This window comes from Rhinolophus hipposideros, assembly GCF_964194185.1.
Source record: "Rhinolophus hipposideros genome assembly, chromosome: X".
Classification (NCBI taxonomy): Eukaryota; Metazoa; Chordata; class Mammalia; order Chiroptera; family Rhinolophidae; genus Rhinolophus; species Rhinolophus hipposideros.
In genome coordinates, this window is record NC_138046.1 from 97,454,612 (window position 1) to 97,481,665 (window position 27,054).

The window sequence follows — 27,054 nt, forward strand, 5'->3', positions numbered from 1 at the left end:
TCCTCACAGGGCATGACTGTGTTTGGGGCTGGGGTCTTGAAAGCAAGCTCATGCAGCAACAGAAGAGTCCACAGAACCCATCTGGGCTTCAGCTCTCTGCTCTATTCCCAAACCCACTTCTTTCCTGCTTTCCATTCTTGATACTTTTTTTTTTTTAGTTTCAGGTGTACAAAACAAAATAGTGATTAGACCTTTATATACCTCACAAAGTGATAACCCCAATAAGTCTTGTTACCCATTAGTTCTTCTCTTTCTTTCTTTCTCTCTCTCTCTCTCTCTCTCTCTCTCTCTCTCTCTCTCTCTCTCTCTCTCTCTCAAATAACTTTATTAAATGATTGTAAAAGGATCACTGGACCATTGGAAAAAAATCTGAAAAGACGGAAAAGCATAAACAATAAAAAGGAAAATCAAATTACCTATAATCTATCACCCAGAGATAACTACTTTTTTTTTTTCAAATATTTTTTTTTTTTTTTCGGTTGTTGAGAGCCCACTGGCCCATGTGGGAATCGAACCGGCAGCCTTCGGAGTTAGGAGCATGGAACTCTAACCGCCTGCGCCACCGGGCCGGCCCCAGAGATAACTACTTTTAATATTGGTGTTTATCTTTCTAGGCTCTATTCTATACAAACATTTGCACAATTTAAAAAATATTATTTTCCATTTTTGGGTAATCTGCTTTTCATAAACTTAAAATTTGTGGTGTAAACAAAATGTTGGCAAACATTTCAAACATACTGAAAAGTTGAAAGCATTTTTATGGTAAACAACCATATGGTACCAAGTAGATGCTACAATTAATATTTATACATGTTTCATTGCATGTCTATCCGTCATTCTATCCATCTATCAGTGCATCTCGTTTTTTAATACATTTCAAACTTATTGACATTAGCACCCCCATGCTTTAGTATCCATACCATTATCATTTCATTACTATTTGTATTATTACTTTTAATAGCTATATCACAATTTGTTTAGTTAGTCCTCTCTTGATGGACATTAGAGTATTTTCAACTTTTTGTTAGTATTAATATAAACACCGTCACAACAAATATCTTTGTTTATGCACACTTCTCTGATTGCCTCCTCAGGATGAATTTTGGTAGTGGCTGGCTCAAAGTGCATGTGTATTTGTAAGGGTTTTCATATGTATTGCCAGTTTACTTTCTAGAAGGAATCTTAGTAATTGCACATGTACAAGCAATATATAAGACTGTCTAACAGTAGATATTGCTGATCTTTTTAAGTTCTTCTAATCTGTTTGGGGAAATGTATTTTATGGATTTAATTTGTAAGTTTTTCCCCTTTCGTTCTTTCCCAGACTTCAAATTCCTTCTCATCTTGCCATGGTGATCAGCATTTCTTCATCCTTCTTTCTCCCTGGGCAGTCTAGATTCAGAATCCCAACTTTCCATTGCAGAGACGGGTAGGAAGTTGTGTCTGCTTGGGTGACTTCATGGACTAGGTCTTGGGTCCATTTGACCCAGTTTTTTTTTTTTTTTTTTTTAATTTTATTGGGGAATATTAGGGGACAGTGTGTTTCTCTAGGGCCCATCAGCTCCAAGTCATTGTCCTTCAATCTAGTTGCGGAGGGCTCAGTTCAGGTCCTAGTCTAGTTGCCGTTTTCAATCTTTAGTTGCAGGGGGCGCAGCCCACAATCCTATGTGGGAATTGAACCGGCAACCCTGTTGTTCAGGGCTCACGCTCTAACCAACTGAGCCATCGGGCTGCCCCGATCCAGTTTTGTTGCCTAAGCTCCAAGAGGCCTTCTCTGTGTATCGTGACATATTCTCATCACCCCTTTCCCAAGTTTATCTGACCCACACAGAAAGTTTCTTCTGAGCATTGATAATGATAATGATAATGATAATGGTAGGATATTGGCATACATATTAAAAGCAAGAAATATTTTAGGTAGACTTTAAAGAACTTTAGACCATCCTAGAGGTAAAGTATTGAGAGCTGCTTGAGAGTAGGCTGGGACAGCTATGGCTCCAGACTTTGAATATTCATTGGGAAACTCTCAGTTCTTGGATCTGGTGTCTGCATCAGATCATCTTCCCAGAGCATTTCCAGATCTAAGATTCTCTAATTTTATTGGCAAAGCATGCCTTTTAGTTGAGGCCCAAATTATCATTCTTAAAAGAACTTGTAGGATAAACAAGTTCTTTTAATTGCAAACAAATGAGAAACCAACCTAACAAACAAACTTTTTTACATCAAATACATTATAATTGCTCTGGTTGAAAAATAAATGTGTTTTTTTTTAAATTAAACATTGACTGGAACAAAAGAATCTTTATATAATATGTAATAAAACAACAAATACCTTTGTACTTACCAGCCAGTGTAATAAAAAGAATATTACCAAAAAACCTATAAATGTTATCTTGAAGTCCTCGCTATACCCTTGCTGGATTCCATCCCTTTTATTTCTTCAGAGGTAACAGATATCCTAACTTCGGGTTTGTCATTCCTTTGACTTTTTGTAGTACTTCCAAATCTGTACCTCTAACACCTTTTGTATGTTACCTCTTACTTTTGTATGTACCTCTTACTTTTGTATGTTTTTGACCTTTGCATAAATGGACTCATACTGAACTTATTCTTCTGCAACTTGTTTTTCTCTCAACATTATAGATTCTTTTTTTAAAATCTTTTTTATTTTTTAAGGCTTTTTTTTGGGGGGGGGAACAGGACTTTATACGGGAACAGTGTGTACTTCCAGGACTTTTTTCCAAGTCAAGTTGTTGTCCTTCCAATCTTAGTTGTGGAGGGTGCCGTTCAGTTTCAAGTTGTTGTTCTTTCAGTCTTAGTTGTGGAGGGCACAGCTCAGCTCCAGGTCCAGTTGCCATTGCTAGTTTCAGGGGGCGCAGCCCACCATCCATTGCGGGACTCAAGGAGTTGAACCAGCAACCTTGTGGTTGAGAGGACGCGCTCCAACCAACTGAGCCATCTGGGAGGCAGCTCAGCTCAAGGTGCCGTGTTCAATCTTAGTTGCAGGGGGCACAGCCCACCATCCCTTGTGGGACTCGAGGAATTGAACTGGCAACCTTGTGGTTGAGAGCCCACTGGCCCATGTGGGAATCGAATCGGTAGCCTTCGGAGTTAGGAGCACAGAGCTCCAACCGCCTGAGCCACCGGCTGGCCCTCAACGTTAGATTCTTAAGATTTGTTCATATTGTTGCATGTGGTTGTAGTTTGTTCATTCACATTACTATATAGAATCCCATTGTGTAAATAGATCATAGTCTATTCATGCTACTCTTGATGTGCCGTTTGGTTGTTGCTAGTTTTATGTTATGACAGTGTTGTTGGGAAGATTCTTGTCCATTTCCCTGGAACAATGTGCAGGGATTCCTCCAGAATGAATACTTAGGAGTGGAATTGCTGGATCACAGTACATGTATAACTTTGACTTTGTTCAATAATACAAATCATTTACTAGAGACATTGTACTAATTTAAACTTTTGCCGCCAGTGTGTGTTTCCATTGTTCAACATCCCTGTCAACACTTAATCTTGTTAGACTTTTAAATTTTTGGCAGACTGATTGTGTGTGAAATGGTATCACTATGTTTTTAATTATCATTATTAATGAGATTTCAGTAATATAATAGCAATAATAATGTGGTTATGAATTCTCATGGGAGGGTTTTTTTCATCTTCTATTCAGTGCCAGGGTACAAGAGAAGAAATATTCTTTGTAGCCCCGGTTCACACGATGGATTTATTTCTAATTCACGCTTTACACTGAGCTTGTAGACCTTCAGTGTATCAGCTCTGTGGGGGGGGAGGTCTTCTCTGAAACTGCCACGCTTTAGTGGTCCCTGGCGTTTGTCTTCTGTAAGTGAATCTTCACCAGTCCATGGATATCAAAGCTCAATTTTGGCAGTTGTCCTCCATGAAAGGTGAGCTTCAACATCTGCTTACCTGACCAGGTTCCCTCTTTTGCAAAGGCTTTGGCTTCTGAGTATTCCCTACTTTCATGCAAACTCAAAGTGCATTTAAAATTTAAACAAAAAATTCATTCAGAATTTTTTAGTTGATTTTTGTATGTGCACGGTCAGGCTACAATATGGCTCCTATGCCTGAAATAGAGTCTTAATTGCTTGACTTTGAAATTGACTCCCTTTCCAACCTATAGTTACTTTTAAATGTATTTATGGGATTGAACCAGAGCAATCTGGTAATTTGAGAAATCCAAGGACACTTGTATCTCCTCAAACTGCCCTCCTCAGATTCACAAACTAGAAAAGTCTCCCTGGAGATGTTTACCCTATCACTTGTTCAAGATTTTACAATAAAACAGAGTTGCCATTTGCTAACACTTGAGAATTTCCGTGTGTGTTTACCTGGGGAGGAGAGGAAATCTGCCTAGGATGTTTCCCATTTACTGCCTGCCTTAATTTTTCATTTGCAATTCCTTGTTCAGATAGTTCTAGGAGACATCAGCATTCATGCTCTAATACCCATGTCTTACTTTCCCCGTGCATCCTTAATGATGAAAAAGATGCCATACCCAATTTGATTTGATTTTGCTGTATGGAACCTGAATATGCCACAAATCCCATATATCTAGAAAACTTTCAGAGGTCAATACCAATAATACAATTACTGACAACTTTTGTAAGTGATGCAAAATAGTGCTTGCCTTTCCCCTTCCTTTCGGATAGGAATGTGACCACATTGATGTAATTAAATATTTTATGTAAATCAGCCAGGGCAGTGCCTGGGGTAGTTTCTATTCACTAAATACCGGGAGTAGGTCCTTCTTCTCCCTTATAAGCCACTGGCACCTGCATTAGGACTCACTGGTGTCTACTTTGGCCAATAAGGCCGAATAAGGTGGTGCTGCACAGAGCTGTCCCGTGTGATGAAAGGTTAGAGGAATCACCTGCTACTTCATTTCATTTACCTTTTATTTGGCTGCTTCCTTTTTTTAAATTAAAGTTTATTGGGGTGACAGTTGTTAGTAAAGTTACATAGATTTCAGGTGTACAATTCTGTAATACGTCATCTGTAAATCCCCTTGTGTGTTCACCACCCAAAGTCAGTTCTCCTTCCATCCATCACCATATATTTGATCCCCCTTACCCTCATCTCCCACCCCCCACCCCCCTTATCCTCTGGTAACCACCAAACTATTCTCTGTGTCTATGAGTTTTTGTTTCTTGTTTGTCTTGTTCTTTTGTTGTTTTTGGTTTATATACCACATAACAGTGAAATCATATGGTTCTCTGCTTTTTCTGTCTGACTTATTTCGCTTAGCATTATACTCTCAAGATCCATCCATGTTGTCACAAATGTTCCTATATCATCTTTTCTTACAGCCGAATAGTATTCCATTGTGTATATATACCACAACTTCTTTATCCATTCATCTATCGAAGGACATTTTGGTTGTTTCCATGTCTTGGCCACCGTAAACAAAGCTGCAATGAACATTGGAGCACACGTATCTTTATGGATAAATGTTTTCAGATTTTTTAGGTAGATGCCCAGAAAAGGAATTGCTGGGTCATATGGTAATTCTATTTTTAATTTTTTGTGGAATCTTCACACTGCCTTCCATAGCGGCTGCACCAGTCTGCATTCCCACCAACAGTGGATGAGGGTTCCTTTTTCTCCACAGCATCTCTGACACTTGTTACTATTTGTCTTGTTGATGAAGGCTGCTTCCTTTTTACCCTGGACTCATCAGGGTGTTAGAAAATTGCTCAGAAAGACACAACTGTGGCAAAGTTCCCTTAAAGTTTTACACTTCCTTCTTCACTGGCCCATGGTTTCTGAGAATTCGCCTTATTTCTGCAAATGGAGACTTGATTAGCTCCATCAGTTGCCTACCTGCAAACAGTCTTGCCTTGACCCTGGAGCATACTGATGACTTGAGGTGCTGGTGGAAGGACAAAAGGAGCTTGTCACTGCAGGCCTTTCTACCTCAAGGGGCTGGGAAGGATCCAACATGCCTGCAGGTTCCTGTATGGACAAGTTGCAGCAACCTTCAGAGCAGCCAAGACATAAAAATGGTAGTTTGTATTTGGACCTAGAATTTCTGAGCTTTGAATTCTTGGACCAGAAGCTTCTCGGTAAGGGAAACCAGGATGCATATAAATATCCAAATCCATATTAGTCTCTTTGTTAGACTCTAGGTCAGCAGATCAAGACTGCCAACTAGCAGGATGATAGCACTGGGAATAGAATGAGCCTGAATGCCATATTCCATGATGGGGGTGGGAAGCAGCAGATGTGGGATGTAGCAGGCACTAGAGAGGGGGGAAATATCTTCTCCTTTTACTGGGTATTGGAATCATCCCCAGACACATCTAGAGTTGGACTACATTGTGACTTAAAATGGCTCTTGTGGACTCCCCAGGGGCTATGATCATCATTTATAATGTGGTTTCCAAGGGAAAGCCAAGTTCATGTTACAAACAACTAAATGCACTTTTGGGACACCATCATTTGTAGGTAAAAGGCACTTGGGGTCCCTTGTCATCAGTGTCTTGAAATCCTGGCAAGGTTACAAGCCAACCTGGGCCTCTCTTTGAAAGGGGCCTGCATGTCGTATTTGTTGAATAACACCAGAAGCCCGTTGATCCAGTAGATTACTCCCATTTGCCTGTTCTGCTACTTGAAGCTTGCTGGTCAAGATCAGGCAGTTTCCACAATGAGAAAAGGAAGCCATTTTGGGAACCCTTTGTGTAATTGGTTGTGTTAAGGCATTATGTAAATATTAGAGTGGAAGAGTGCCTTAATTGATATGTATAGCAAAGATTACTCTCTTTAATTATCAACTTGGGATTCCTAGATAAATGGTGTATGGCAGTTACTTTCAAGTTCTTTTGATTGCTACCTGCAGTAAGAAATATATTTTATATCACAATCCAGAGCACATCCATACATGCACATGATATGTCATCCAATTTAAGATTCCATTGGTTTTCAGAGGCACTGTTATTTTAGGTACCATTAAAAAAGAGAAAAGTTATGCCAATTAAATTACACCATTTCATTGATTGTGAAGGTCACCACAAGTTCAGAGAAATTAAAATGTAAAAAAAGTGCTCTTTGGAATCAATGAAATATACATTCCTGAAACAGAAGTTTCATAAACCTTTACTATGTACAGTGTGTTACAAGTGTTTACTTCTTTTCCTATTCTGATCTAATGTATTTTATTAAAAATAAAGCTAGTCCCACTACATTTGTTGAAGAGCACACTAACGTGTTTTAAGTCTGAGCTATAGTATTGTTTTAAAAAAGGAATCAGAGGTAATATGCCAAGACTGATTTCTTATCCCAAACCAGATGTCATACCATATGTTTTGGTCATTCATGTCATTCAAATATGAATTGATGGCCTACTGTTTAAGTCAGAACTCTTGATGGCAAGTGACATCTTGAGCTAGCTTTGGTAATAGGGAGATTTTATTGTGTTATGTAAGGGGAAGGGGTATGCTAGTGGGCCCCAGGAATGCTAGAAGGGCTCGAATACTGTGAGATCTCTCTTTCTCTCCGTTTTGTCTCTGCTTTTCTCTGACAAGTTCATTCTCTTGGATTAGCATTCACTATGAGACTTGACCTTTGCAACTACAGGGCTCATTATCTTCCTTATTTTACTACCAGAGAAAAATCCTCTGAAGGATCTGATTGTCTTATCTGGGTTCATGTGGTCATCGCCACAGACAGGGGATAGGATCGTCATTTCCGCTAGAACCACATGGGTGGGATGGGGAATGATGCCCTCCTCCAAAGGGAGGAGTCCTGTTTCACTTAGAAGAACACAGTAGATGTCTATCACACCTAAATAGGGGTAGGACCAGGCATTATGTATTGGAGTTTAGCCTCTCCCAACAGGTATTGCACAAGGCCTGCAGATTGTCATTTTTTTAAAAAAATTTCAGGTATACAAAGCAACACAATAGACATTTACACCCCTGGCAAAGTGATAACTCCCCCAATCTACTACCCCTCTGGCATCATATATAACTGTTACAATACCGTTGACTATCTTCCTGATGCTGTACTGCAGATTGTCATTTTGAAAATCAGAATTACCATCAGTTCATTTCTACCCTTTTCCCCCAGAACTCGATTCTTCCAGTGAAGATAATACTAACTGACAGCAGCCAGTGTGTGACTGTCAATTCAAGGGCACTGAATAAAAAAAAAAGGATGCTTTCAAAAATCAAAGAGAGAAGCTACTCAGAAAAGAAACCATTCTGCCTCCTATCACAGGCAGAGTTGGCCAAATAAATAGTGCATGAAAGGCTTCAAGTGAAATCGAAGTTTTCATCCTTGGGTGCTGGTGTTCCATTTTCTGTCAGGGAAACAGAATGTTCCAGAAGGATGAAGCCGCAGGTTCAGCTGAGTAGGCTGTGGCCTGTCACTTACAGAATTCTCATGATGTTCATTTAAGGGCTGTTTTCTGGAAATGTCTTTTTTCACAGTCTTCTCTCTCTCTCCCTCCTGCTCCCCTTCTTCCTCCATTTAACTTACTGTATTAACATATTCTACAGCTGCACAATTAAAGGCTTGCTGCCTACCATTCTCATTACATACTGCTGCAATTTTATTTTCTTAGTATCTTTCTTTCCTAAATCCTATTGTTCTCAGTTTTGCCATAATGTGCCAGAATTTTGTAAATTACCCCACTGGTTTACTGCCAAGAACAATGTACCCATTGTAGCTTTATTTGGGAAGCTTTTTTGAATCTTAAATACAGTATCTGTTTCTGTAAGTACAACCTTTACCAAGGGAGATGACACTGGTGTACTACTCAAGTAGATCAGTAGTATGTAAAGTTTCAGGGGGAAGAACCCTTGTGAGAGGGACTCTGGGTGGAGACGCGCTTTGTTAGTTTCACTGGGGCGCTAAGGGGAAACAAAACCCAACCATATTCCTGAGGAGTTTGAGGTCTTTGGGAACACAGAGCCTACACACGTCTGAAATCACTTCTGAAAATCCCAAACAGTGTAAGATCAGTGCTAATTCAAAAATGTTAACAGAGCATCTCAATGTAAATAGAATTTACAGATTAGAAAAGACAGAGGAGCTAGGCTTTGAAGTAGCTTTAAAACAGTAAAGGGACTGAGCAGGGGAAGGGTTTTTTAGGTTGGTTGTGCAAAGCCATGAAGACAGAAATAAGCAGCTGTGAAAGTGCATAAGATTTATGGTCAGAAGAGCTCAATCCTTGTTTCTCTTGTAACTGATGTTCATTTCATTCTCTGAGCTGAGAGTACAGTTATGAACAAGGTAGCCAAGAGTCACTGCCCTCCCCAGTTTTACATTCTAGTCCTTGGATGATACCTACCTCATGGGGTTGCACGGAGGACTTAAAGAAGCAACAGAAATGAATGGACCTCACGAAGTTTAGAGTGATGCACCATGCTAATTGTTTATTACTAGTTGGAGGAGGAGGGCAAGTTGATTTGCTTAACTACAATCATCCCAACTAGAAGTCAAAGATGGAAAGGTTCTGAGGGAACATGATTTGAAAACATGTACTGCACTCTTCTCCCCGCTACTGTCATTCCCTTTTACAGATGAGCAAACTGAGGCTCAGGGAAGGAAACCGGCTTCTGCAGTCAAGACCAACCACACAGTTAGTAGAGGAGCTGGAACTTAATCCCAGGGCTCTTGCAATTGCATCCTACCAGAGAGGAGGGCCATGAGTGGTTGAGGAAACTCTGTTCCTGCTTGACATTTATTTCATGGAATAGAACATCTATATCCTGAACAAATCAGGGGAAACCAAAGGCTTCCATTACTACCCCAAGCAATCTTTCTCAGATAGTCAAATGTCTTCATTTTTAGGAAAGAAACAATTAACTAGACAAGGCTGTGGGTCTTCAAAATATTCTAAATCACTCCTTTTCTAATTTTTGTGACTAAGACTCATATGAAGAAATATATTCTACTGTGACGTATTATTAGGGTGAAGATATTATTTATTGTCCCATCAAGACATTTTTGAGTGTGAAAAGGAGTGCAGTTGATAGTAATGCTGGACAACAGTCAAAATGGAACTGTCTCATGCAAACTGGGGACACCTTACCACACATACACTATATAATTGAAATAAAAGTTGCACAAAGTAGTATTTATCTGTAATATGTGCAGTGAACCCTGACACTTTCTGTTCTGTTTCACTATAGAAATACTACTTGTGACCCACTAAATTGGGTCAAAAGTTTGAAGCATAGTACTTTAGTTGGTTGTTGGCACATGTGAAGGACTTGGGACTGTGATGGAGAAAGGGAATGAGGGGTGTATGGTGAGGTGAATGTCTGAGATATCCTGTAAACTTGTCCTATCTGACATATTCTCCCCCAAGGAAAACACTGGTAATAAACATTTCCTTCAATCGATTCCCCATGATTAGCAAAAGGTTGAGATCCATCTTTCTGAATTCCTTTTTTTGCTTAGAACAGGCATCTTTTCTGTGTGTTCTCCCACCTCCTTTTCTTACCCTTGAGCTTTCATCTGTTCATCTGCCACTGATTTAGAGAAGGAAGGCTTCCAAGGAAGAGTGACTTATTTATAGTGTCTGGTCCTTTGTGTAGTTGTTCAGGACCTGTGATTTGGAGTTGAAGTTGATGCTCTTGAAAAACTGAATTATCTTCTCTGCTCTACTCCTTCAAACATGCACATCTCTCCTGTTTCAAAACTTTGCCAAGACATAACAGAGCAGTTCTTGTCTGCCAGCCAGGTCTGTGGGACTCACTCCTGGGCTTTTTCAATAGCCCACCATGTATTGCGACTTTCTAGCTATGAAGCTCTTGCGAATTTACTCAGGGAGGAGATACGGGTTACCACTCTGCCTACCCTTCCTTGGGGTCCCCCCAAATGACTGAACATTCATGTGTGTTAGCAAGAGCCACAAGAATGTGAGAGACTCAGTAGTAATACTTCACAGCAATAAAATAACTTTCTGTAGGCTCCTATTTTGTAAAGATATTTAGGTCACGAAGGCATATAGGGAACCACAGGGGTTTTCCTGCCTCAAAGGATAAACTGGTAATAGCTTGAGCCTGAAAGTCACTTTTTTCTAAGGCAAATTTTATCATCTGATTGTCTGAATTCATGGACTGGACTTGACAACAATTTATTTTACTAGAGAGCGCTGAGTATGTGGCTTTTCCTGGTGAATAATATATGATATGATATGATATAATGTAATATACCAGGGGTGCCAAAAATGTACACATTTTAAGAGCTGTTATCTATGTATTACTTTTTGAAGTTGAATTGAATTTCAATAGCAATGTGTAGTATGACATTCACTCAAAAGATGGCGTTAATTAAATGAATGCTAGCATCACCATGTGACAGGCAGGACAAAGAAAACGGCAGAAGCACAGTTGTCGTTTGAGGAGCATGAGACCATTTTGAAGTGGTACTTGAAATTTGAGAACATTGTGGAAGTACAACGACAGTGGAGGTGTGAGTATGCCACAGGACCCCCAAACGCCTAACAATTGCACGCATTCGTGATAAGTTTGAGACGCATGGTGCTGTGTGTGATGTGCACATGGGAAGATCCAGGAGGCCTCCCACGGTAACAAGTCCTGCTTCTGCTGCTGTGGTGTTGGAACAGTTTACACGCTCGCCACAGAAGTCTACCAAACAATGTTCGCCACAATCAGAAGTGTCTGGATGCTGACGGTAACCACTTTGAGCACCTCTTGTAATTGCAGAAGACAAACGGGACTTGTATTCATCTTGTGTTATTGGTATTTATTGAGTATTATAATTTTAATAGTTTTTTCCTTTCTTAAAATGTGTATACATTTTCTGGCACCCTCTGTATATATATTTCTAAACCATAAATCATACAAGATGGTTTAGACAGAGGAATTTAAACACACAGAAAACTTTGGTAGCACTGAGATGCCTGACTATGCTTAATGCTTTAAAAAATCTTGAAAAATGTATCAGGTCAGATATAATAAGTTTGTCATTTTAATATTTTTATCAGCTCATTCATATGCATAGTAGTTCAAGGCAGTAGAAACCTAAAATACATATACACTGAATTAAGTAGAACATGTGATTATGAGCCATAAAATGGCTTATAAAATAAACCACAGATGGTAGTAACTATTTTAACAAAATATTTTAAAACATATACATATGCCATTTAACCTTTATGGCAACCCTATGAGGCATGGCTGATTTGGGGTATTTGAGTTTTAGGTAGATTAAATATCTGTCTTAACTTGGTTCCCTAGAAGCAGAGCCTGTGACTTGATGGACTGCTCTCAGGGAAAACCTATAAGTAAGGGAGGGAAGCAAAAAAGAGCCATGCAAGGACAGTCTCAGGTGAAATCTGCACCACAAGATTCTCAGGAACATAAATCTGAAGGATTTTCATGTAAGGTAACCTGCTTCCTGACAGTAGAATTCTGGGAGTTCAAAGGCCACTCCTTGTTCTGTCCCCCTCAGTCATGCTGGTGGTATTTCTGCCCATATAAATCATTAAGCACTTTGTGGGTCTCCTATGGGTCTTCTTAGAGTTCACTCCATTAGACAAGAATTTATCTCATAGCCATAAACTCTTCTCTGTTGTTTGAGAGGATCTCTGAGGCATCTCCTTCATTTAACAAAGGATTTGACAGTCATATTCTTGGTTTCATCTTTAGACTATGTTTTTCTGGCAATGCCTGGATTTGATCTTTGTTTAGAAGCCATTCAAATGTCCTTTTCACTTGACTGCAGCTGCAGTGTAACCCCTTTGGCAAAATCATTTGCTAGCACTAAGTCGTCTGGCTCCCACAAATAAATACTCTGTGGCTTCTAATAGTGCGAAATACCTTTTTATAACACGTCCAAATCTCTCCAGTATTGTCACAGTTCAAATGTATATACTAAAACTGTACTGAATAGGGTAAAACCATTCCAGACATATGAGCATAAGGACACATGACTTATGTGTCATAAAGAACTTAAGGCAGAGTTTTCTTTCTTCCAACATTTATTAATTACCTATTCTGAATTGTATACAAAGCAGATAAGACATGATTCTCACGCATGAGCAATTTAGAGACATGATTGACTACATAGAATTTTTTTTATTTAAGTCTAAACTGATGCTGTCTAATATGGTAGTCACATATGGCTATTTAAATTGACATTAATTAAAATTAAGTGAAATAAAAACATTCAGTTCCTCAGTTGCACAGGCCATATTTCAAGTGCTTAATAACCCATATGGGTAGTGGCTGCCCTGTTGGACAGCACAGATATAGAACATTTCCATTGTTGCAGAAAGTTTTGTTGAACAGCAATAATCTAGAAAAAAACCAAAAAGCTATAATGAAGATAAGCATTTATCCTTCCTTGAAATATATTTATCTCTCCTCTACCATATTAAAAAGAGTCAAGTGTCAAGGAGCATTCTACATACTTCTTCAGTAAATTTAACAAAGGACTCTAACATGCTTCATAATAAAGAATGCTATAAAACTATGGTTCTTAATATTTTTTGGGGGTCACATATCCTTATTAAAGTTTACTGAAAGTTAGAAACTTTTTCCCTAGGAAAGTGTATTCATGTACCAAATGGCATGTCTGATTGATTATAGGGTGTAATTAGAATCCACAAAGCCCTTCCATTGATCCTCTAGGAGGTCAGAGATTCAGGTTAAAATCTCTACTGCAAAGTGAATTTTATTTTCCCATGGACTTTCAGTATAAAATGATTGATGCTGTTTATTATTAAAAAGGACTTCTGATGATAAATTATATTTAGAATAATGACGATGAAGGTAAAACCAAACATTTCTGACAAACCATTAAGAATGCAGAGCTGTCTTCGAAATAAAAAATAAACCCAACGCTTTGAGCTAAACTTATAACACAGAAGCAGCGAATCTGCCCATTTGGATTGCGTATCACAATCAATAAAGAAATACAGTTTCAGCAAACTGGGTACGTTTTCCATTGGTCTCAATGTTTCCTCAGCCCCTGCCTACCTTACAGTGAGAAAACTTTAGGGTAATGGAAGGAGAACTCTAGTAAGTAGCCTTCTAAAATCAAAATTCCTGATGTAATTCTAATACATATAATACATATTTCTTAAGAGTGAGTTTGATGTCTTAATGTTGTCTACCTGGATAGTCAGAATGAAAGGGTAGGATACAGTAGGCCAGGAAGACCCTTTTTAGAACTTAGGAAAAAGAGTGGATCTTTCTTTGAAAATCTGTTGAATTAGATGAAGTTTCCGTAAGGATAGTAGAATTATACATGGAATTGGCAGAGGGACAGAGTCCTACATGGCAATGAGCTTCTGATTTCCAAGCCATCGTAGAATTTGTATTTGTGAGGAAGAAGCACTGAAGCATTCTTTCCAAAGACTGGTAATCCAAACCATATGAGCACTGATTAATGGTTGTCATAAGAAAACCTCAGTTAACCAGAATTCTAAAGTGATGGCCTTTTGTAAACAAAGAAGAGCTTGTTAGCAAACTCCCTCTCTCCTCTCCCCGTGGCCCCTTTGAATCTGTGGAAAACCTTTTCCCCCAGTATGTATGAATCTCCTTTGCTGCTTTAGTAAGCTTCAGTAAGTACAATCTTCTGAAAATAAGTTAGTCAGTCTGATCTTATTGTATCCTTCAGAATGTCTGTTTTGTAGATTGGTTATATTTTTTATAGAAGTTGATGTATTGGTTTAGGCTGAATATAAACTGGAAAATTTTGGGGAGGAGTGGCTAATATACATTTATTTTCTTTCCACTTTTATCTCTTATCAATAGTAGGCAGTAAATTTTCTGTTCATTTGTGTATCAGTTGGATGCATTCAGCTGCAAGTAACAAGCAATGCTACTCACAGTAACTTCAATTGAAAGGACATTTATTGTTTACCTAATAAGAAGTATGGAGGCAAGATGGCTAAGGGTGATTCAGTAGTCCAGGGGTGTCCAAACTGCGGCCTGCGGGCCAACTGCGGCCCGCAATCCATTGTTAATTGGCCCGCAGCAAATTCCAAAAATATATTTAGTTTACTTAAATAAACCAGGTGAGGCGATACGTACTTCACCTCGAGTGAGTGGCCCGGCTGTTTGTGTATTTTACCGCATATGGCCCTTGGTAAAAAACATTGAAAAAAGTTTGGACACCCCTGCAGTAGTCCAATAAGGTCATCATAGACCCCAGGTTCTTTTGATCCTTCCACTCTACCATCCTCAGCTGAAAATCTTTAGTCCTGAGTCATCTTACCTTATGGTTGCAAAACAGTTGCTGTAGCATTAGGCGTATTCATCCTTATACAATAACTTCCAAAGCAGGAAGGGGGAAAAGAGAGCAAAAGAATCTTCTTGTGCAGTTCTCTCTTTTAAGAGGGAGAAAATCTTTCCCATAAGCCCCACCCCCAAGCTGATTTCTTTTTACTTGTCATTGGCCAATCCTGGGTTTCGTGACTACCCATGAACAATCATTGGCAAAGGGGAATTTCTGGATTACAGTCATCAAGGTTCATCTCTTGGGGGAAGGGTACATGGATGCTGAACACAACCTGGGGTCTTTTAGCAAGAAGAAAGGAGGATGGTTGCCCAGCAGGCAGGCAGCAGCTGCACACATATCCTTCATCTTGCTTTTACCAGACCCACTCCTCCTCAGCATACTTCTTATTGCACTACTGAGGAGGCCTTTTGCACTTTGCCTATCGGTGCAAAGAAGAGCAACGGTTAGTGGGTTGGGATCTAAGTGGAGGTGTGTGGGCCAATATAAGTGAGTTGCTAAAGAAGTTGCTAATCAGGGTAGCCTCCTCCAGGATTCTGAATTGAGATCTCCTGAAATGTCTGCCTTGAGGGCTCTGATTTTAAAGTCAAAGCTTAGTGAGAATGCCTGGCTTTGAGTATGAGTGAACTAGCCAAACAAATGAAGAGAAGAGGTGCTTTACCTCTGCTAGGGAGGGTGCTACATTAGGGGCAGTCACGTGAACCATCTTTGTGTCCCCTTTTGGCTCGTTAGAAAGACTTTTCTCTGGTGTAACCTGGAGGTTTCATCTCTTTAGGCAAATATCTACCACTTTTCAGATGACGCTTGAGTTGAGCTTGGGGTCTTGAGTTGAACTTGTGGTTTAACAACACATGTAGTTTACCCCTGAAACTCCTAGAGGCAATGAATAACGTCAAGGCTTACTGTAGGAGTTACGTGTGTGCAGGTGAAAGAGGAAATGGAGGAAACTCAAACGCCAGAGAGTATAGAAGCCCATTTTTTGACAGTTGGCCCTGCATTTGTTTGTGTGGCAGTCCCTTTAGATGTGTAGCAAGGCTTGGGGATATGAAGACTTGCAATAATGTGGAAAGAATAATAAATAGTAGATACTACAACCCACTCTTTTTAGTCTTTAACAGTTATTTAATGTTTTTTGTTAAAAATTTTAAAGTGATGATATGCTCAATGAAGAAAACTTGAAAAGCATAGAAAAAAGGGAAATTTTCACCCATTAATTCTTCTACTCCAGTGTGGATCTTGTCTAAATTTGGTTTATGTGTACTTTATTGCACTGAAGTTTTACATTATAGTGTAGTAAAGTGTACCAATAATTTCCTCTATGGGTTATGGTTTATATGTTTTGTTTAATAGTCTTCCCATGTCTCATGATCATGTGGATATTCTGCATTTTTTCTCACATTTTTGGCTTTCTAATTTAGGTCTATAAACTATCCGCAAATGATTTTTTGGTACGGTGTGATGGTGTGAGATAAGACTCAAACTTAGTGGTTTTTTTTTTTTTTTTTTTTAGATTTTATTGGGGAAGGGGAACAGGACACTATTGGGGAACAGTGTATACTTCCAGGACTTTTTTCCAAGTCAAGTTGTTGTCCTTTCAATCTTAGTTATGGAGGGCACAGCGCAGCTCTAGGTACAGTTGCCATTGCTAGTTGCAGGGGGCGCAGCCCACCATCCCTTGCAGGAGTCGAACCGGCAACCTTTTGGTTGAGAGGACGCGCTTCAACCAACTGAGCTATCTGGGAGGCAGCTCAGCTCAAGGTGCCGTGTTCAATCTTAGTTGCAGAGGACAGAGCCCACCATCCCTTGCGGGACTCGAGGAATTGAACTGGCAACCTTGTGGTTGAGAGCCCACTGGCCCATGTGGGAATCGAACCGGCAGCCTTCGGAGTTAGGAGCATGGAGCTCCAACCGCCTGAGCCATCGGGTCGTCCCTCAAACTTAGTTTTTTAATATGCTTATCCAATTAATTCCCACATATTTATTGACACCCCCTACTGATTAATAATTTTATTTGATCATATTCCAAATTTGACATATATAAGTCTGTGTATATATATATACACACACACATATATATATATACACGTGTGTATATATATATGTATATATACAGTTTCATACTCCATCCTGTATATAGTTTGCAGTATCTGCTTTTTTTCTTAGGTGTATTTCATACACATTACCCATTCCAAACTTGATTAGTGGATACATAATAGCTTATTGATATGAGATAATTTGTTTGCTTATTTCCCTATTGTCAGAAGTTTAATTTTCATTGTAATAAACAATAGGTGATGAATGTGTCTTAGAATGCTGATGTACAAGTAAAGTAGGGCTGTGCACCTGTCTCTCCAGTAGGTCTCAGTCACTTCCCTTCTCTATGGAAGGCCCTTACCCATGAGATTACACATATTTCTCACTGTAAAAATGTGATGGTCAAGGAGAGGCACCAACTAGACCTTCCTTCAGGAAGGACTGGTTGTCTCAACTGGAGGCAATGCTGTTCACAGCCGTCAGCTTTCATCTCCTCCAGAGATTGCCTCAGCTGTTGATAGTGCTTCGCTCAAGTTCACGTCCTTCCCAAGGTGGGCCATATCCAGCGACTGACTGAGGCAGAGACATACAGGTCCAGCCATTTCAGCCCAGTGTGAGAGGCTGTCATTGGGCTGACATCAGAGCTAGACTTCTTCATCTTTCCAAACCTGCTTCCATCTTATCCCTTTCACAGGTGTTGATCCCTAATACACATCCTGTGCACTGAACTCCATCTCAGAGGCTACTTTCCAGAGAACGCAACCCGTGATGATGGTTGTCTTCTTTGCTTAGAGCCAGGAAATAAGTCCAGAGCCTCTCACTGCCTACGTAGGTTATATGCAGGCCAAGATGACCTGGGGGAAGAGAGAAGTGCTCTTAATATGAGACAGATCTCTTGACGCTTAGAAATGTGCCAAATGGAGTTGGAAAATCCATGAATTCTTTGACGAATTTTAGTTCAGCTCTGAATATGGAGAGAAAAAGGGACAGGGTGGGAGGGGAGGGACAGTAGAGTCTTTAACATCTCTAATATATCCAAAATGTATTTTGGAAACTAAGCTTCGAGTTATATGCATAATAAAGTTTATTTTTCATTATGAAAGTAATACATGTTTCTAGTAGAAAATTTAGAAGAAAAGGAAGACAAGCATCTAATTACCGTAGACTCTTTTCTATGCATTATTTTGAATTTTATTGTTTTATATTGTTGTGAATCACACCATTATATAATTTTGTTATAGCACATTTTTCACTTAATATTCTAACATAAAGCTTTTTCCATACTATTGTATCTTTTTATAAACATTATTCTTAATGGCTACATCATATTATATCCAATAAATGCACTATAGTTTATTTAACTGTAACATTGACTATGTGGTCTGTTATAGTCTTTGGCTATTATAAATGACATTGCAAAGAAATCTTTGTGTATAAACATTTTTTTTCTATATTTAACATGATTTCCTTGAGATAGATTCCCAGATATGGAATGACTGGATGAGGGGATTTGAACATAGGCTTTTGATTCATGTTGCTAGATTGCTTTCCTGAAGGGTTATATAGGTTTTCGTGTTTACTTTTTGATATGGAATAATGAAGATTTTGTGGAGTTTTGTGCCTGTCTGGGTGGCCAGAGACCAGATGAAGAAACCTGGAAGCAAAGCAGATCACAGAACTGTGCTTCTCTAGTTGGGAGGCCTTTTCCAAATGGACATGGCCCCAGCTTTCATCACATCTCCACTTTCAACTTCCATATTCACCATCTCTCATCAAGGATACAAGTGAGGCAGGGACTTGTATCCTTATGGGGATTTGAATAACCTCATAATAGAGAGTGTCCTTCTCTGTATATTTATAGGTCCCTGTAGGTAAATGTGTGACCAAGATGGTGCCAACTCAATGGTCAGTGATGAGTCTAGGAAGTCTAGATTGAAAGATCTCTAAATTTAAGAATACTGTTTTGAAGTTTGGGGCCTAGTACTGCTTCAAAGATTAAAGATCTACCACTTACTAAAATTCAATATTTAATATTTTAAAAATGATTCACTTCCAACTTCCAAGTAAGTTTAAATTTTAAAATTAAGTACGGAATTTCTCTCTGAGGTTGTGGTTTTTCAAGGGTAGCAAGACTCATCAAGCAATTTGACTTTAGCTTGTTGAGAGATTCTGAAAAAACATCCAGATTGTCGATGTTAGGCCTCATTTCCTACAAATATACCAAAGCAGCTTTATTTCTTTTGTCATTAAGACATTTGATTTGCCTCCTTACCCCCTACCCAAATTCATTTCACAGGGTGGACTGATTTTCAGGTACCATAAACACCCAGTTCTACTGGGTGTTCTTTGACTACTAGAGAAACTGGGCCATGTCTGAGCCACACACCTTTTACTGCGTCTCCCCTGGCATGAGATTCATGTACATTGGCATCTTCTCAGAGTAAAGTTGACTTTCTCTCTATCCTGAGTCCAGAATTTCTGTTGGCACATGGTGATTCCCAAACAGTTTGAGGCTCGTTTTAATTGGCTCTTGCCATCTCGGTCCAGCCAGGTTCACTCTGAGAGGGCCCCTCCCTGTCCCTTCATGAATGGCCACAGAAGCTTTCACTCTTGGCTCTGCGTTCTAATAGCCCCTCTTGCATGGACTGTGCCAAAGCAATGCTTTGAAATATTCATCCATATCATGTGGCTTTTCTTGCTGCAGTTTCTGTTCTTTTTTATTGTAGGATCTGGAGACGCACCGCTAGAAGACGATGAAGTCGGGTACTCACACACTAGATATAAAGGTGAATGCTTTGCTTGTGTGCTAATGAGGACCTGCTGATGCCAAGAGAACTTTCTTTTTTGCCCTGCAGAGCAGACTGTAATAAAGTGACCAGACCACACATTTAAGTTCTAATTACCTGTCCGGAGAAAAATAGTTAAAATTAATAATGCATATGCTCCCATAAAAAAAAAGATGAAAGAAAGAAAATAAATCATTTGGAAATCTTTGAAGTGCTGACCTTCAGCACCCCAGTGGTCATTTTATTCTCATAAGTTTCTTTACTGTTCTTACTTCTGCAAAGCCAAATTCTAGCTGATGAAAGTGAAAATCAAGCCATGAGTCCTGCCCGATTCATACATTACAGCCAGAATCGTCCAGAGTAAACCACCCGAGGTCAAATCTGGACCCAGTGCTGCTAATGTACTGAGATGAATGGGCACCGAGATAACTTGATTTTCATAAGCTCATTTCATTGTGCTTTTCCTGAGTCCAGGTTGGCTCCCAAAATGATGAGTCAAGTGTGTTGCCCCATGAAACTTCAATTTAATGATAAAGCACTCCATCTCTACACATTTCCAGCAATCTACCCCCTAGCAGGTATAAAAAGCTTAATCAAGAAACTTCTATGTAGGCTCAGGTAAGTATGTCCACAAATATTATTATTGGTGAGTCATTTCTCTGAAGCTTAGGAAGCCCTAAGAAAAGTGAAGGTAAATTTAGATTATTTCTCTGGGAATCTGGTTCCCATTACAGTGGAGAAATCATTTGAAGAAAATTGGTTAATAAAGTCCCACTGTGACATTTTGCCCAGGAAATGTGTCCACATTTTGACCAGAGGACACTTTCTTACTCTGTTGTGATATGTCTGAGTTACAAGAGAATCAGGGTACTGCTGGTCAGTCTTTGGTTGGAGACAGTCTTTCAGTTGTTTTCCACACAAGTGAACAATCTTTCTAATGTAATGACTGATGCCCATGTCCAGGTGTGTTTCCCACCATATTCCGTATTTGTTTTTGATCTGTGAATGCAAATACTCATTCCTATCTACAACTTCTATATTCATTCTCTTAGGAATTAACTAGTCAAACAAAGCCCCAGTTAGTTAATTAGATGCTTGGGGTAAAGAAGTATTCTAATTGCTAACGCTTCTTAATTAATTGAGGGTTTAAAAAATATTTTTTTTTCTTTGAGTCCCTTGTTGAAAAATTTTCAACACATGCATGCACATGTGACCCTTCACATGTACAGTAGGTGTTATCTAGTGCTCGCAAATGATTGTTGCCAGTATTCATCCTCACCCCACAGCATGGCAAGTGTGGAAGGTAGACCAGACGGCCAAAATATGTGCCTTTCCTAGAACTTACCCTGCATGTTTACGAATAAATACTTCTCAGGAAATTGTTTGCATTGTCATTTTTTTTTACTTGTAAAACTTAGAGGCAAACCATTGTTAATTGGGGGTTTACCTGTAGATCCTCAGACTCCCACACAGTGCCTGGCACAGAATATGTATTCAATAAGTGTTTTTGAATTCAATTTAAGTAAAAGAAAAGAAATGAAATTTAACCACATTTATTGTGTTCCCAGAATGTGGCAGACATTGCTTTTGGTTCTTTTACTTGGAATGCCATCATGTTGTCACATTAATTGAGGGAAGGGAAGGCACGTAGAGATATGTTGTTATTTCTTATTTACATGAAGGGAGCGCAGATTAGAGAGGGTAGCTGGCTTTCTCAGAGTCAAACAACTAGCAAACGTTATGTTTAGATCTGAAATCCAGATGTTTTAGCTCAGTGTCCAGATTTTGCTAGTGGTTCCTCTGTAGTCTGCTACAGGACACCGCCTACCCCAAGCACTCCAGTTAATTGGAATGCTTACCACATTGGCTCAGGAGGATGAAAAACCTGTCCTGAATAATCAATTTTGATTTCTCCCTAAATAAACCCTGTCTTAATTGAAGCAGCATAAGAGCTTCCTTTCTCTAAACCTCTATGTTAAACGTTTTGCTATTTCACTTAAACTCATGGTGCTTGTATGCACTTCAAATTCAAGTCCCTCACTGACATTTTAATTACTATCACTGCAGGACTGCTAAACTGTCAAAATGTGTCCTGAAGATTTGCCTTGGAAAGTAATCCGAAAGAAATTCCTTTTGTAAATAAATGAAAACAAGATTTTTCCCCCACACATTGACAACAGCACAACTTTTGGCTGTGCCTACAGCACTGCTAGGAGGATTTGAAGGGTCAATATGGGGCAAAATCTGCTAATTTTATGTTGTATCAAAATACATGAATTTGTAATACAAGTATTTGCAGCTCATTCTCTAATGTACCTGTTAGTCTTAAATATTTGCCCTCAGTACATTTGTGGAAAAGACAACCAGAATGTGTGCACTAAGAGTTGCAGACATGCTGCCTCATATTAGTTTACTCTAAAAATCGCCCCTCCTAAACTCATGCCAAAGTCCAGAAGCTGGGGGTGAGTGTTTTCAACATTTGGGTGAAAAACAAATGGAGAATTAGGCACTCTTCTAGTTTGTACATCAGTGGAATTGTGACCAGGACCCAGAGTGCAAAGGGGACTTGCCCTCAGTGGAAGGGTTACAAGAGGCCATTCAAAGTTATCAGTTAGAAGAAGGAGTAAGGAGGCGGGCATGGAAGAGAGATGGGTAGGGGATCGGAGAGGAATAAGACAGAGTTTCAGTCATGCAACTTTAAAGCTAGATGGGACTTTAACATAGTTTAATCCACTCCTGTCTCTTGTAGACGAGGAATCAGGTTCCCTGAAAAGTTTAGTGAATTTTCCAGGGTTACTAGGAGTTAGAATGTATGCCCAGGCCTCTTGATTCTGCCCAGTACTGTAGCCACCATACTGCACTCGCTCACTCCGTTGTCATCATCTCTCTCTGGGTCTCCCACATTCACTCCCACGTCATCACCCTTGCCCCACCTCTAATGAGGACTTCCTTTTCTCTCTTCAGTCAAGGTTTCCACAGTTTGGCCTGTGAGATGGTGGGAAAAGAGGTAGTAAAGGGGAATTGTCCAGAGAAGAAGACGGCTAGAGATGGGGAAGCACAGAAGCATTGCAATCTAGAAGGGGAGCTGGGCAATCAGGAAAACTAAGGATAAAGAGACAGGGGGAAAGTTAGGGAGAAGGGTGGGGCGGGGTTAGATCATAAAGATAAAGAGGTAAAGTGACAGGTGGTTTTTTAGCGTTAACATCATGGATGTCCTCTGACAAATTATTAAAAAGTGCTTCTTTGAGATTAAAAACACCAAGTGCATTTGGGAGTTTCCTTGTAGGTGATCTTTCCTATTACAGTTGGAAAAGAAAGGCAGAAAGAGAGAGAAAGAAAGAAATATACCTCAACTTTTAGGAGTCACAGAAGCTAGGAGGCTCCAAATCTCAGTTTTATTTGAGTGGTAGGAGGTATTTATGGACTTCTGATTATAAGAAGGACTATCCACAGCTTGGCACTGCTAAGCAAGCATACCCCAAGGGCTTCTCCTTTATCTGTGATCTTGAAATCTAGTTTCATGGCCTACCTAGAGCCATCACCAAAGAAAGCACTAAAGCATTTGTATGTAGAAGAAAATAATGGAGACATATATGCTGTTTTGTACTTACTTCAGGGTCTAGATTTTTCTCATTTAAAAATGTTAACATCAGAGGAAGGAAACTTTGTTTAAGGAAGTTCTGTAAGCCTGCTGTAAAGTAAGCTCCTATAGTCTCTATCCGCATGGTCGAGTTTAATCAGCTCTATGCTGAAGACATCACTTTTACCCAGAAAGTACAGGGAATACTGCTTGAGTCCCAACTTTGGGACCCACTTGCAGCTGTCTGCAAAACACTGTATCGTGAAGTGTTAGACAGAGGAGACAGGGCAACACAAAAGTGAAAAAGGCAATGCACCAGACCTGGACATGGCTGAGAAGCACTCAGAAACACATCTTTGGAAGAAACTTCCTGGCAGTCGTGCAGGGTGTGTCCTTCCTGGCCACTGGGTGGCGCAAGAACTCCACTCACTGACAGCTCAGGTGCTGGAGTGGAGTGGGGCCAGGCAGCTACAGGAAGGGGGCTCCTTCCTGTCGGTGGCACTGAGAGCTCAGCAGGCTTGAGGGAGCTTGTCACTGGTTCCCATCAATTGTGCAACGGCCACTGTGGGAACTCCCCACTGAGCTAATCCTGCCCTAATTTTATGGCTGTCAGCGAGCACCTACCAGAGGCACACAGGAGAGGTTCTGATTTATTAGTGTCATCCTAGCTGTATTCCGGGCTAAAAGGAGACCAAAATCATGACACCCTGAACTTTGCCATTTGGGAAGGGTATCACTCTCTTCCCTACATGGGGCATAACTGGGGACATCTGGAAGGAAGGGTTGCTTCTCTATGTGGAACAATTGTGACTTTAAGCCAAAATTATGTCCTGTGGCAAAAACTTGGAAATGGTAGCTTCACTCACATTAATTAAAATAGCATTATGAGTTTTTAGGGAGAATATGCATACAGACTTGGACAAAAATCTAAGTTAACCAAGTCCTAAACCACCGCCCCCAACCATGTGTGGATGGTTGAAGTTAGGGTTCACAATGATATCAATTGCCTTCAAGAGAATTATGTATCTCGTTAAGGGAAATAATGAAAAGAACGAGTGTTTATTGAACATTTACTATGTGCTAGGTAATGTGGTAAGTGCTTGGTATGCATTGTTTTTAAGAGCCCTATGATATAGTTGTAGGTATCAACTCAGAGAGGTTAAGTAACTTGTCCAAGATCACACAGCTAGTCATGGAGGAAGGCAGATCCTGTTCATATATGTCTGTCACTTAATCCCACAATCATACCTTCCCTTCCCAGAGACACCTTAAAAGATATGGGGCACTGTTTGGATGTCCACACTCTGGAATGCAGCCAGTCAGGGACTTCAAGAGTGAGGAGACACATTTTCTGAAGATATCATTTTCTATTTCCTTGTTTGTTTCTGCTACCTGTAGACACCCCGTGGTGCTCCCCAATCAAGGTGAAGTACGGAGATGTGTACTGCAGGGCCCCTCAAGGAGGATACTACAAAACAGCACTGGGGACCAGGTGTGACATTCGCTGCAGGAAGGGCTATGAACTGCATGGCTCTTCTCAGCTGATCTGCCAGTCAAACAAACGGTGGTCCGACAAGGTCATTTGCAAACGTGAGTATCTCAGAGCCATGTTGGATCCTCGAGGCCAATTCTTTTGCTCCGAGATCAGGGCTTTTTCCTGAATGTCTTGTGGTCTTTGATGAGAAAAACTCTAATTGTGACCAGAAGCCCGTGGATTTCTAAGATGTGGGAATGAGATGACACCTTTCAGACAGAATGTTGTGATCAGCTGTCTGGGAAAGGGGGAGAGAACAGCGGTTTGTTCAGCAAACAGGTTATGTTTGCTCAGTATGTGCTGAATCCTTTAAAGGTGTTAAGAGATTTCGAAACAAGACACACAAGCTCTGCCATCAAGGGTTTCACAGAATAGCATCAGAGACAGCAGGGCAGAGATGTAAACCGTGACAGAAGTACAAGAATGGTGCTAAGTCATGGGCTTGTGGTAAAGGAGACAAGAAGTGTTCTCCCAAGAGGTAGAGCTTAGGGAGGCAGGCAAAGAGTTACTGAAGAATGCTGCTTATTCCATGAGAGGAAGTATGCCTCAGGGGAGAAGGTTGGAAGAGCCCTGCAGGGGCTGACTTTTAGCTTCATGAAAAGTCACATTTCATTGGGGAAACTGTAAGTGGTACAGCATTATTGAAGTACATTTTAGGTGCCATCGTTTTTCAAAACAGCCATCATTTATTGAGCATCTGTTGTGTGCCAAGCATTTCACCTACATTCAATTTTTGCAACAACCTACTGATATGGGTGCCATTACTTTAACTTTATTGTTGGGGAAATTGAGGCTTGGGGCTGCAGCTTATAAAGACTACGCAACTGGGTGACTACAGTGGTCACTTTCAGTGCTTCCCCCAAGTCTCCCCAGATGCCCTGTTCCCAGTTCTGTGTCCATCCTTCAGATTCTGAGTGCTTTGCTTTTAATGACTTGCACCTTTGATCTTCTTCAGAAGAAGACGCTGCTCTTTCAGAGGACTTCCCTCTTTGTTCTGACAGGGAAAGCGTCCCCCCGTGGGCACTCTGTAGCTGCCCAATACTGACTGGTAAAGGATTATGAACGTCTAGCTTCCTTGCCTGGGGACAGGACAAACTCAGGTGTCATCCATGCCCCAGAACTCCCTTGGGGGAGCAGGTTGACTTTGCCTGAGATGTCCCCTTGCTGGGTTTCCACCACTCCCTTGTCCTGCCTCCCCCATCCCTCCCTGATCTCCCCTGGGAGCACTTTCTTATGAAATAATTTGCACACCAATCTTTGTTTCAGGCTCTGCTTCTGAGGAACCCAACCTAAGACAGTGACTTAGTTGGCATGCCAACCCCAGCTAGTCTGATCGGAGACTTCGTCTCCCTTCTGTGCGACAGGCAGCCATCCATTTTTTTTCTCTAATTCTGTCCATTATATTTAAATTAACTTTTCACCCTATGCTTTCAGAGTTTCTGGACTAAAACTCTACGGACAGAAACTGCGAAATGCTGAATCTGGTTTTCTATTTTTCAGAAAAGCGGTGTCCTACCCTTGCCATGCCAGCAAATGGAGGGTTCAAGTGCGTAGATGGTGCCTACTTTAACTCTCGGTGTGAGTACTATTGCTCACCAGGGTACACACTGAAAGGGGAGCGGACCGTCACGTGTATGGACAACAAGGCTTGGAGTGGCCAGCCAGCCTCCTGCGTTGGTAAGACGATCACAGCCCTCAGGAGGCACGTGCTTTGGGAGGAGCAGGAGGTGTGCATCCAGTGGATTGAAAGGAAGCATCAATATTCCACGTGTAAAGCACAAGCACTCAGCTTTGCTTTTGGTAGCTCCCTTTATCCCTAGTTCTCTGGCTCAGCACAGACCTAACCTCATTCTCTATCCTCCAGCTGACTTTAC

The 27,054-nt window shown here is 40.3% G+C and overlaps 1 protein-coding gene across 2 annotated transcripts in view; it reads left to right on the forward strand.

The window, feature by feature from the left end:
- The window catches only part of SRPX (sushi repeat containing protein X-linked), an 89,834-nt gene that overhangs the window by 25,437 nt on the left and 37,343 nt on the right, over nt 1–27,054 (forward strand). Inside the window, exons 2-4 of one of the 2 annotated variants that reach the window (XM_081042839.1) lie at nt 20,007–20,066; nt 25,045–25,236; nt 26,681–26,857. In XM_081042839.1, coding sequence (XP_080898965.1) covers nt 20,007–20,066; nt 25,045–25,236; nt 26,681–26,857 — 429 coding nt within the window. The remainder of the gene's footprint in view (nt 1–20,006; nt 20,067–25,044; nt 25,237–26,680; nt 26,858–27,054) is intronic. The other variant, XM_081042840.1, reaches the window with a different exon arrangement.